Source organism: Natrix helvetica (assembly GCF_964273705.1).
Source record: "Natrix helvetica genome assembly, chromosome: 5".
Classification (NCBI taxonomy): domain Eukaryota; kingdom Metazoa; phylum Chordata; class Lepidosauria; order Squamata; family Natricidae; genus Natrix; species Natrix helvetica.
The window spans coordinates 34,928,727-34,941,738 of record NC_138551.1 but is presented as its reverse complement, the minus strand read 5'-3'; the positions used below and the strand labels follow the sequence as shown (position 1 = coordinate 34,941,738).

At 35.3% G+C, this 13,012-nt stretch overlaps 1 protein-coding gene across 1 annotated transcript in view; it reads right to left on the bottom strand.

Annotated features, from left to right (window-relative positions):
* Positions 1-13,012, bottom strand: part of SPHKAP (SPHK1 interactor, AKAP domain containing) — a 68,035-nt gene that overhangs the window by 19,956 nt on the left and 35,067 nt on the right. Inside the window, exon 4 of the mRNA XM_081955898.1 lies at positions 485-544. Within this exon, the coding sequence (XP_081812024.1) occupies positions 485-544 (60 nt within the window). The remainder of the gene's footprint in view (positions 1-484; positions 545-13,012) is intronic.

The following is a 13,012-nucleotide window of genomic DNA, read 5'->3' as shown; positions in this document are numbered from 1 at the left end:
AAATATCCAGTTTGTCGCTCATTTCTGCCCTCCCCAGCCCCAAGGAGCACTCTGCAAGGCTCCTAAAGGCTATGCATGGCCATTTTGGTGAAGGAGGCGGGGTTTCAGGAGGCAAAAAATGCTGTATTCAGTGTATAAGATGCACCCAGCTTTTCAGCCTCTTTTTTGAGGGAAAAAGTTCATGCAATTTCACCCATCCAGAAATTTCTACAATCCAGATGTGAGAAGCAAGCAGTCATCGTGTTTGAGCATTGAATTTCACAATTAATTGGATTCATGTTCAATTTTTCATCGAAGAAGCTAAAAGCAACACACCTAAGAAGGTTTATTAACTGTTCTCTGCACCACAAACATCCTGTGAGATAAGTTGTGTGCAGAAGAGTGATTGAGTGCAGTCACACTATGAGTTGCAAGGCTGCATGGGGATACTGTTGGATCTATTCCTACATGAATCCTACTCCATGTGTACTAGAAGAATACTTGCCTGTTTCATGAATTCACTGTTGTAATCAGCTTTGCCTGCACCCAAATTCACAAAGCATACCTGTAATGAGAGCATGAAAGACAAGTGAAAAAAAAAGAAAAAAAGGAAGGGGGAATAGATTCTAACAGATCCCAGGGGAGAAAAATCGATATACCTATTTGGAGATAAGAAATTAACTCATTTGTCTGAAGTCCATTTGCAGAATGACAACTTCTACCACAAAAAAAATACCCCAAAATAAGCAGCCTGTTACTTAGGAGAAGGACTTTATTAAATTAATCTGGAATGTAAGAAATTGATTTATTTTTTGTCCTTCCTAATCTGAGTAGCTGAAATTCTCCAATGACCCTGGGTGAATTTTTATATTATACACAGTACTACTCAATGTTTCCCATACAGGTGCTTGATTTTGATTTTAAAAGCTAAATGATGACTTTCCCCTAGCACCCAAGAAGCCATTCATACACAAAGAGAAGTATCTGTATATTTATATGTGGGGTGGTATGAGTATGCTTTCTTCAAAGAAACAAACTATTATGCAGGTGAAACAATGGGACTGTCACTTTATCAATAATAAAACTTTTAGCCCATTGCTACTATGAGATTTAAATATAGGTTTCTTGTTTAGATTATCAACTAGCTGAGAACTGAATTTTTTCCATACCTAGCTGTTACTTTGATGCAAAGAAAAAAAAATTACAAGACACTTATAAATGGTACTCTGCATATATAGTATAATCAAACAGCAATATTCTGAGAGCACCAAGTACCCCAAAGTTCAACCCTGAGGTACAAATAATTCTCTATTAGCAGTACTATTTTACACATACACATATACACACAGACACGAAACAACAACAAAAAAACAAATTCTAAATAAAGTTCTGTTTGAAATTTCAATGAATGCCAAATATAGACAAATACTAGATACACAGGAAGGAGTCAGTGGGAATTAGCTAGAAGAGGTATACTAGAGTATAACAACTTTCAGCAATCTCAGACAACACAGCCAATAGTGAAGCAGACTGAGAAATGTAGCCTTACATTAAGGCTACATCTTAACACCTACCAAACTTTGTCCAATATCCTGCCCATGCTCTAAAATAGTGAATCTGTATCCATTCTAGTAATGTTTCAGACAGTGAGAAATAATTGATATTTGGTTAAAGACTAATTTCCATGGCATGCGCTATTTGTAGACAATGTATTGTTGGTGTTATCTTTATATGGTTTTCAATTTATTTGATTTGATTCTTATATATGTCTCTCTATAAGCTCTGAGACCTGGAATGGGATGCACCATATAACTTATTCTCAGCAATCTCAGTTATAGAGCCCTAATCATTATTTGAAAATGGAATCAGTTTCAATTGATAAATTCTGAGTATATGGACAAGATACTTATATTCTCAGTCTGTTCTAGTGACCTAACTTCTTTCCACTACAAAGAAAAACCCTACTATATTATTGGTAGAGTTAGGAGCTTAAGCCGGTCAAACTCATTGGCTGAGGATGAGATAAGGAAAACATTGCAAGAAAAAGGAGAAAGATAAATATTGATAGGGCTTGATTGTCCTACCAGATATGGCCTTAGGCATGAGTATATAGAGAATTTCACATAAAGCAAAGACTTTATTTGTACTTTATAGAGATCAAAGAGATTTTATCCTCTCTTGGCCATCACTACCTTGCACCATATACAGACAGATTTAATAACCTTTTAATTTTCTACTCTCTTGAAATTATCACAAAAAAGACTTGCTTTAAGTATGTATGAGAATCACTAGGGAGAAGTGTCTGTAGAACAAATATCAGGAATGTGTCATAACACCCAATAGCACAATTCAGATTAAGGTTATACATTTATCTGGTTTTCATTTATGCCTATATAATATGCTTTGATTCTATGTAAAAAATACAGTGGCTGTGGCAACCAGATGCATAATATATTGACAAACTGAACCCAGAAAGGGAAAATCAAGAAAGGATAATACATTACTTTATTTTAAAATGTTGTCTCTGCATTGTTTTAGACATACATTTAAGTGAATCTTAAAATATATCACTTGGATGGTGATTGTCACTTCAACCATGTAAATATATGCTTGGCTACATTACAGAAAACATTTGCCATAAAGATACACTATAAAGCAATCTTATTTACATAATATTTTAAGTTTGGTAATAACTTGTTCATAAGGATATTCTCTTTCATGAGTTTTTAAAAATGTTCCGCTATTAGTGTTTTTCCTGGAAAATACCTATATGTAATAATAATATCCAAGAAAATGCTGCCATGAAGAATGGTGTCAGGCCTTCAGCCATATTCCTTGCTGGATCTTTGGCCTGCCACACTCTCTTTTATTTTACTATGCTGTTATATTAGTGGGGAATTCGGAGGGGGCAATAGTAAGGAGTAGAATGTGTTGTTGTCAAAATAAAAAAAATCCTTTCTAGAAGCCCAAGGAAGAAAGCAGACATGAGATTAAGGAAGGATGATTTGGTAAAAAGTGGAGTGAAGTGGAGTAGAGTGGAATGGAATGGAATGGAATGGAATAGAATAGAATAGAATAGAATAGAATAGAATAGAATGGGATAGGATAGGATTGGATAGGATAGGATAGGAATAGCACTGTAGAAAAGAATTATTTATTGGCCAAGTGTGATTAGACACACAAGGAATTTGTTTCTGGTGCATAAGCTCTCAGTGTACATACAACAAGTGATAGATTTTTATAACACATCATAAAACATTAGATACAAAACTTAGTGATAGTCATGGATACTATGAGTTTATTATAGTTTAATTGTGATATTTCCAATATCATATCATTTGTATGTCAGTCTCCTAGTCTGATGGATATTCAGATTTTTTTCATACATTAATATTTTTCTTTCATAATTGTAATTATAACTGTCTGCTCTCGGTGCCAAGATCAGTATAAAGCATTAGACTCATATGTTAAGGCTATGCTATGAAGAGGTAACCCTGTAAATTACTATCCCTGTTTGTATGGATTTTTTTTCACCTTATGTTTTGGAGAATATATAAAGAATATATTTTGTTTGACTGTCTAAAACAGACTGATTCCATGGTTACAGTAGGTGAAGAATGCCTCTTTAAATGAAGGGTGTATTATTATAAAACATCGGTCCGCCTTTTTCTGTATTTCACTATCAATCCCGTAATTTTTTTCTCATAGAGTTTTTCTCACTACAAACACATTTCTTCTAAAGAATCATTTTTGACTGAAGGAAAGTTAATTTTTGGATGGGGTGGGACACATAATAGAAAATAGAAAACCAGCCCAGTTCACATGCCCTATTTAATCAAATCATATTCACATTTCAGTTTTGCTGGTCAGATTGGAAATAAATTAAAAATGTATTATGGAAGGGATTGTTATGCTTTCGTGAGGAATAATTTCAAATAAATTTTCCACACAGTATTATAATGGGTCATGAGGAGCTCAAAATCTTGGCTCCCTTGAGTGCTTTTAGCATTTGGATGAACATCTTTTGCAAACACTGGAGTCAGCTAAAGGCTGGGAGGGAAAATATTGTTGTATATTATATTTCTTTGGAGAGAATCAAAATAGAGCTTCAGAATTCATAAAGGTAAGGGCAAAAGGCCAACTTTTCTCAAATTTAGCTTCAGCTTTTCATTTCTGAAATGAAACTCTATGCCTTGTTTTTAATATTGTAAGAGGCATCCTAATGCAAAAAAAAATGATATCTTCAGAAAAGTAGTTATCTGCTCTCCCCATCTATTGACTAGCTGCAATGTTTCTGAGGGACATCAAAATGCTGAGCAGACACTTGTCATATAAAATAAATTGCATTTATGTTTTGTCTAAATTACTGGGAAAAGCAAAAGCACCAGTCTGACTGCCCTTTGACAGAACCTGGCTATGTCTCACTGATGATTGATACCAAACTTCTGTTTGTCAGATTGCCCTCTGACAAACAATTTTTGGCAGATTTCCAGCTGAATTTTCAACTATCTCCTCCCCACTTCTCAGTAAATTCAGAAAAAAAGCCTTTTTATTTTACACTAGAGATGAACTCAGACTCCATTCTATCTCCTAAGGATGATGACTGTCCAATGTAGTTTAATAAAGAACACATCATTTGGTTGTTTTCTGGCAGATATTTTCATTAACAGGCTAGATAATACCATGAGTGCCCATGACAGTGGATTTTGACATCACAAAGGGAATAACCAAGCTCAGGAAACAGCAGAACCTAACACTTCCAGTGTTGTTGATATATATTCCCTACTACTGGAAAGAACATTCAGTGAAATGTTCCACTAAAAGAATTGCAGTGATACAGTGTGTGTGTTTGTGTGGATAGGAGGTGCCTCAGGATTCTAATTCTCCATTCCTTTTCAACATCTACCTGAAACTGCTGGCTGAGATCATCTACTAGTTTGGGATTCAGTATCATCAAGAGCCTGATAGTAATAACGATATCTTCCAACTACAGACCATCTAAGTGAAACTGTCATAGTACCTGAAAGCTGTCCTATTTGGATGGAGAGGAATTGTCTCTAACTCAATCCTACCAAGGCTTAGTAGCTGTGCATGTTTGGCCAGCCAGATCTAGGGACACCTCATCTTTGAGCTTGGATGCATAGCACTTCTCTTTCGAGACTGGTTTGCAATCTGTGGGTCTTCCCTGATTGCAACTCCTGCTTGAAGACCAAATATCAGATGTGGCTAGAAAGGCCCTTTATCCGGCTTGTAAACTACCCAGAATCATTTTTTGTGAGATGGACAGCTATGTAAATTTGCTAAATAAATAAGCAAAAAAAAAAAAACATTTATATGATTACATATAAGGCAGTATGTGAAAATGTCATGTCTTCTTGTTTGTAAACCCATTTTGGAACAATTTCATCAGGATGACCTCTGTGGTTATCTGACCTGTTTGTTATTATGAATTAGACTACATAGTGCATGTAATAATATTATATAAGAGTCACTATGAAAGTCACTTGAAAATCTAAATTATGAAAAAAATACAAATAAATATAACACTATATTAGACTATTCATAATATAACCGTATGACCTAACATTTAAAAATGGACAGTCCCAATAATACTTTCCAAACAGTATGCATATTTCTTATCATAGTATTTGACAGATTTTTATTCTGTCAGATATTTCATCTGAGAGTTATCAGTCAATTTAAGCAAGTAATAGAATTATATTTATTGCCAAAATCATGTGTTTTTTTAAAGAGCATTGTTGTATTTATGTATGACTCTATTGACTGGTTTAAAATTCTAAAGATTTACCTCTTGGATTTCCTGCGACTTAAAACACTATCCTACTGTTAACTGCACAATTTTATGGTACTTGCAGCTGTGACAATTAAATGCTTAAAGTAATGAATCACTGTAACGTACAATAAACACATGGCCGCACACACATACCAACCGATATTCATGGATGGGTGGATGGAAGGGGGGCTTTACTTGGTATTTGCAAAATAAAATGTAAACATTTCCCCCCTCTTTGTAATATGCAGTGTGTGTATGTTTGTGTGCGTAGGTATTTAGAGTCCCAATTCCAAAGCTTTTCTTTTGTTTCAGCCGCTTAAGCAGCGACTAAATATCACATGATGGCTAAATAAAATTATGGGTTTTTTAACAAGCTCATCTGTATTTCGTTTCATCACTGTTCATTCCATATTCTTATACTGCTCAGCTTAGTATATGTTTGCATACCCATGCAAGGTTATAGGTGCAACATATACAGTGTGGTCACTAGTTATTTAAAAATGTGAGAAAGCAGTTAACAATTGCTGTCATTGTCTTCAAAACAGTATTCTTTTTCTTAAAGAGACTCTTAATCCTCATGCAGTGAGTCCTTCTGGGAGTCTATTCTCCATTTTCCTCAACAGACAAAAACAATGTAAGAATTTTTGTTGTTGTTAGCTATCAGATTTTTTATAATAAGTCATCTGAAAGTTAAATTTCTTGGTACTAGTGGAATCAAAATGATAAGTATGGCTGACAAATAGCCATCCTATTTGTAGTATGGCTCATACTAGCAAAAAATACTAAAGAATCCCAGGTACTTTAATTGGGTAGCAACTTTCAGACTATTTTTTTAATGGTCATTTACAGCTCATATTTACAGCTCAAGCCAGAGAGCCAATTTGGTTTTGTGGCTAAGGTACCAGGCTAAATAAAAGGAGTCTGTGAGTTCTTATCCTGCCTTAGGCATTAAAGCTGGTCAGTCAATTCCTTTCACAACCGTGGATCAACATTCAGCTGCTCTGAAGAAAAAAAGGACTCCTCACTTGCAGGAAAATGCTAGGAAGAAAGAAAAATACAGTTCATTCCACTCAACACACAGTAAATAAGCTGTGGGCCATACCAGGCAATGACACTACATTTTCTCAATGCTGGGTGGCAGGTACATATTACATATAAATAATCTTGAAGCACTTTCTCACAAGCAACAACAATAGAGCAGTGATGCTGATATGGGAACTAGACCCTGCAACAAATCAGGAAGTCTTCTTTGTCCACGTTTACCCCAACATCATCATCCCAGCCCCTATAATTTTTTAACATTAGTAGCAGCTTCACATGCTTCCAATGTGACAAATGTCATCCTTTGCCAGCACTGCTCCTCTGGATTCTACATGCAACAAAGAAGCCAGACTTTGTGCAAAAAGAAGAAACGGACATAATTTTAACATTAAAACTCAAAATAAGGACAAAGTAAGAGCAGAGCATTTAACCTCCTTGGATGCACTTTGGTAGCAGAACCAGCTATAGCTCATTTAAATTGTTGAACTTACATACAACAAAAGGATTCAGCCAAACTCAGAGAACCTTAATAAACCCAATGTTTTTAACACAGTACAATTGCTATTTAGTAAGATATTCAAAATCTGTCGCACATGTAACCTTTATTTACTTAACCCCTGTCATTTCCCACTGTCTCCCATCGCATCCCAAATTATACCCTACATCAGTCTAGCTTCTCTATCAATCGGATGAACTGAGCTGCAGCTCCCAAAAGCCTTATGCTTTTTTTAAAAAAAAAATAAAGTTGAGAAAAATGCTACCAGGCTTTTGATTTTTGACTATCATAAATCAAAATGATTGTCTTCCAATAATTCATACTAATTTTATACAAGCCTTTTTGCATTGAAGTATTGAAGATTAATAAACAAAATTTTACTTCTGTCCTTAAGATCACAAATATATTTACTGAAACACTTGTTCTAGTAGGCCTTTTTTTTGTTCTCCATTTATTTGAGGGTGTGGAGGAGGCTGCCTTTGAGTCAGTCTTGAATCCTGACTGCCTGGACAACTCCCTAGAGTTTTCTTGGCAAGGTTTTTCAGAAGTGGTTTGCCATTGTCTCCTTCCTACCCAGCTGGGCTCATGCCTTAAGACAACACTGGAACGCAGAGTCTCCTGGTTTCTAGGCTGATGCCTTAACCATTACACTAAACTGCCTCTTTTTTTGTTCTCTATTATACTAACTTTAATTTCAGTGCTTTGTCGATACAGTATTTCTTTAAATATTTTAAAATATATTTTGTCTTTTTATGTTTACTCTCTCCTCCTCCTCCGCCTTCCATATCCATGATCGGATGTTGGCAATCCTATTTTTGTCAATAGCCGCATGAAAAAGTGCTGATGAGTTTTGTCCAAAACTCCCTTAGGGGAGTCCCTTAGGTTTTGAAGTCATGATGTTCTTCTGCCTGGACTGCTTTGGACTCCAAATGGAAGATCAAATGGAACATCTCCAAATAGAAGTCCTTCCATCATATCAAATCAACACAAAACTCTTGTATCTTGTAAACTAGGATAATAAATTGAGGGCTGGATGAGAATTTTTCTCTTTGAAGTATTTTCATTTTGAAGGTTGTTGCTATAATTTTATTATTCCTGTCCATGGGAATTTAATTTTTTTTTATTGTTTGCACTCTGAAATCCTATAATCCTCACTCTAATACTCTCTGCAATTTAGTATCCTGGAACATGGAAGAACAAATATGTATGGACTGTGCCATTAAATGAAAGAAAAGAAGACAAAAAAGTAAAGAAAAGCACTGAAATACCTATCCTTACAGCATCTGCCTGTAGAATTGTTTGCCCTTGTTAGCTGAAGTAGACACTGTTGTGACAATAATTCTTATTTTGTCACTTCCTGGCTATTTTTAACACATATGATATTAAAAATCTGTTAAAATAGCATCATTTTCTTTGAGACTTCTGTGGCCATCTTACGTGACTTGTGAATCATCAGCACTTGTCAACTTGTTCACTTCAACTGGAATCATCGATTCAATTAATGTGACAACTTAAATATACATGCTTGAAATCCTAAATGCCACTGTATAATTCTGGGAAAGAGAGGTTTAGCTGAACATTAATAGATACTTTTTATTAGTCTAAGTCTTGACTTTAATGTACCCTTAGCATAAATTTGACATTTATTACTATTGTTTATTTTTATTAATATCTACTTTGAAGGTTCAGTATATGGATTGTAACTCTGTGAAGGAGGAGGAGAGATAGATTTTTTCCCCCTAGTTAAGAAAATGTGCCTTTCGCAAATATCCCATTAATTCAGTATTGTCAGTGCTCCTCTGTGTTTTTTAGGCAGTTTTTGTTCTTTCTTACCTGGACCTATGAGAGACTGCTCTCATACATCAGCAGATGTTCAATCAGTGAGGAATAATTTTATATCCACTGGGAATTTATACTGCATCAGGCTAGAGAAAACTGTTTTGCAAATGGTAGATCTGAATTTATTTATTGGAACAACTATGTGAGGAACAAGATATGAAATATTATTGCCTTGTATGAATACCATATGAGAACATTTCACACAGTGCTCTGACATGACTGTACAAATTACTTTTTCTACTGGACTATGGTTACAATAGTTTGCTTTCTGAAGACTGTTTTGTTTGACATGGTTTTTGTTTTTACAGTATTCCTTTCTAAACACCTACTTTTTAAAAAGTGTAAAATGTCAATAGGTCAGAAATGTTAGACTGAAGTACCTGCTAAATCAGAACATTTTCCTGTGGTTCTTCAGCTACTGTGAAACACAGCTATAGTATTCCAACTGTAAGACAGCAGTAATTTCATTGCAAATTGATGCCTATTATTTGTTGAGCAATCTAGTGAAGCTCTAGGTAAGCTGTTATCAATTCTCCACAGGTGTTAGACATAAGCCTGCGAGCTGGAGGTGCTGGAGACTGAATTCTAGTTCATTTGAAGGGCCTCAGATGATGGTCCCACCAATTCTTGCATGCAAGCAAATAGTAGTTCTTCAAGATATTCCAGTGTACCATTCTTACTACTTTGTCGACATTAGTTTTGGTCAGTCTGTGCAATCGTCTTGCAGCAGCTAACTTGGTGGCCCACCGTTTCTTCAGCTTCTTTGCCGAAGCCGAATTTGCTATATGTTGCTGTCTTTTCAATTCTGGCTTTATATGTCTTTGTTAAGACTTGGTCTTATGCAGCCAGTGTTCCTCTGTATCTTCTTTCTTCAAATTTCTTTCTCTTAGCCTTGCAGGCCTTCTTGTTATCTGCTTTGCATGTTTTTTTTTAAAAAAATACCGAACATGTAATACTTTGCTTTGTCATGTCTCTTTTTTAACTCTTCATTTGGTCTTTCTTGTAAGTCAGTTTGATCTCTCCAGTACAGTTTTGCTGGTATAGTGGTTTCATCTTACTCATCGTCCCAGATATTCTTCCTAAGTCCTTTTTTCTTGTTCAACTGTCTGGTGTACTTGCAACATTCCACGGCCACCTATTTTCGTTGGTCAGTACAGTCTATCAATATACTGCATGAATGGTGTGATTCATTGTCATTATTTTCCTATCCTATTACTCTAATTGACTCCAATCCATTATTCCAGCTGTATATATATTCACTGGAATTGCTCAGGTGTTATTTTCCTTAATTTTATTTCCACTACTGAGTTTATACTTTAAGATCTTTTTCATTCTTATGATGTATTCACTTTGTTATCAGTTTGAAAGATGCCCAGTGATCATCTTCATTCAGATTCTTGATGTTGTTTCTATAGGGCATATTGATTCCTTCAGTTTTCACTATTTTTTGTCTGTCAATGATGAAAATGGCACATTTGTTCAGTCCAAACGCCCCTGTAGTACACTGGCTGTGTGTACAGACAGTCTAGAGCAGCGATTCTATTTTAGATCTTCCCCCACCCCCATGTAATCTCAAATAATCCAGGTAAAGGAAGTGGGATAATCTGTCAGATGCTTTTGATATTTGATAGTCATGAGCTAACACATTCAGTATTGTTGACAGAGGAATCAGTGCACTAACAAAAATAGCATTTGATTATTATTTCAATATATCTGGCCACCTATCTCATCTAAACAATTTTGGGTACTCACAACACGTAAAAGCAATTCCTTACTTCGAGGTACAGTTTGGGCAACTAGATGGAGCTGAGCCAGATGCCCTTCTGAGTAAGTTGAGAGACTCCATTTGGAACTCCCTTATTCTTATTCACTTTCCAACCTAAATAACATGGTAAGAATGTCACCCGCCCATCTTCTCAGCTATATGTTGGAGGTGAGTTATATCATCAGCATATCTCTCATTCCACAGAGCTGCTATGAAACATAATGCCCAAACCTTGAGGCAAATTACACTGAGGTTCCTTAACAGAGAATAGCTGAATCACCAGAGGCATTGTTCATCAGTATTTGGATTTGAGGCAAAGTAGACACCTGTCACAATCTTAACTTGGATGAACTTTGGTTAGCAAGGTTTTAAAAATAGCATATAGTTTTGCTGAAAATTAATTCACTTAATAAAATAGTTATAAAAGAAGGGAGAGAGAAACCTGGTACTTTAAGAAATGAAAAAATGATTACTGCTATATGAAATTTCAGAAACACTGGCCATCTTCATGTATTTAGGCCAGGAGCAATTAGGAATGTTAACAACATCTGGTGGATGCACTTAAAAGAAAGATGCCATGGGAGAATTTACTATTAACAGAATGACTGCTCAGTGGCATGGCCAATCACAAACTACTCATTTGACATGAGGCACTGTAGATAGTCTCTCTTGTATTAATGGGACCTCTGAGGGCCCCAAGGCATTTCCGTAAATAACTATGCTAAAGCTGGTGTCTTGCTTGGCAGCATGCCAGCTCTCTATTTAATTTCTTTTTATTTACCAACTCTGTGCTGCAAAAATCCACATGATCATGCTGTGACAGAAAAAGAATTTTCTGTATCACTTTGGTGCCATTTCATAGTGATCTGAATTTCTGCAGTGCAGATTATGAAAGAAAATGAAAATATATTTTAAATGTATTGTTACTAATATTTTTATTTTTCCAATATATATATATATATATATATATATATATATATATATATATATATATATATATATATATATATATATATATATATATATATATATATATATATATATATATATATATATTTATCAGTACAAATACAACACAAATATATATATATATATATATATATGTGTGTGTGTGTGTGTGTGTGTGTGTGTGTGCTGGTTTTGTTGTATTCGGGTCTTTTCCCATGTAAGATTGAGATTGTCTTTGCAACGTTTCGGCAAGATCTCACCTGCCATCTTCAGGCTTGGGCTTAAAATGGGAACGGAGCTGCCGTCTTTCTGTAAATCTTGGTGGGAGGGGATGGGGTGCTGGCTTTGTTTCAGTAAGTGGAATGATTGGTTGTGTGGTTGTATCATGATTGGTAGATTGGTGCTGATTGGTGCAGGCTGTGTGTGCATTGTTGTTTTGTATTGTAACGGCTTGGGTGGTGGGTGGTGTTCGTTTGTTGGCTAGGGCTGGTTTCCAGATGTTTGGTAGGTGGGAGGTATCATCACGTTTGTTCATGTTGTGGGGGTGTTTCTCTATTTCGATGGCTTCCATGATTATTCTCTTGTGGAGGTGTTCTGTTTTGGAGATTAACCTGGCTCCTTCAAAGTTGATTTCATGTCCTGTAGCTTTAAGGTGCTGGAAAAGGAAGTTTTTTTCTTTTTTTCTTACTGCGTTCTTGTGTTCTGTGATGCATGCGTTTATTCTCCTGTTTGTTTGTCCTATATATATTGCCGGGCAGTATGTGTATGTATGTATGTATGTATGTATGTATGTATGTATGTATGTATGTATGTATGTATATATATATATATATATATATATATATATATATATATATATATATATATATATATATATATATACTGTATGTATTTGTGTTACAACCCCTGGTATGCCTAAATATGGGAGGAAGGTCACTACTCCCTCTTTCTGTCCTTCGGCTTATCACAGAAGACCATGCAGGCAGAAAACCATATTTTTATTTTTAATGTTGCCTTTTTTTTTAAATATTTGTGTTGTATTTGTACTGATAAATAAATAAAGGGAGACTAGCATAGATCTATTTCGAGCTAATTAGCTCTCATCAGCTAGCCATACCCTTACTGGGATTCGAACCTGGGCTGTATATAT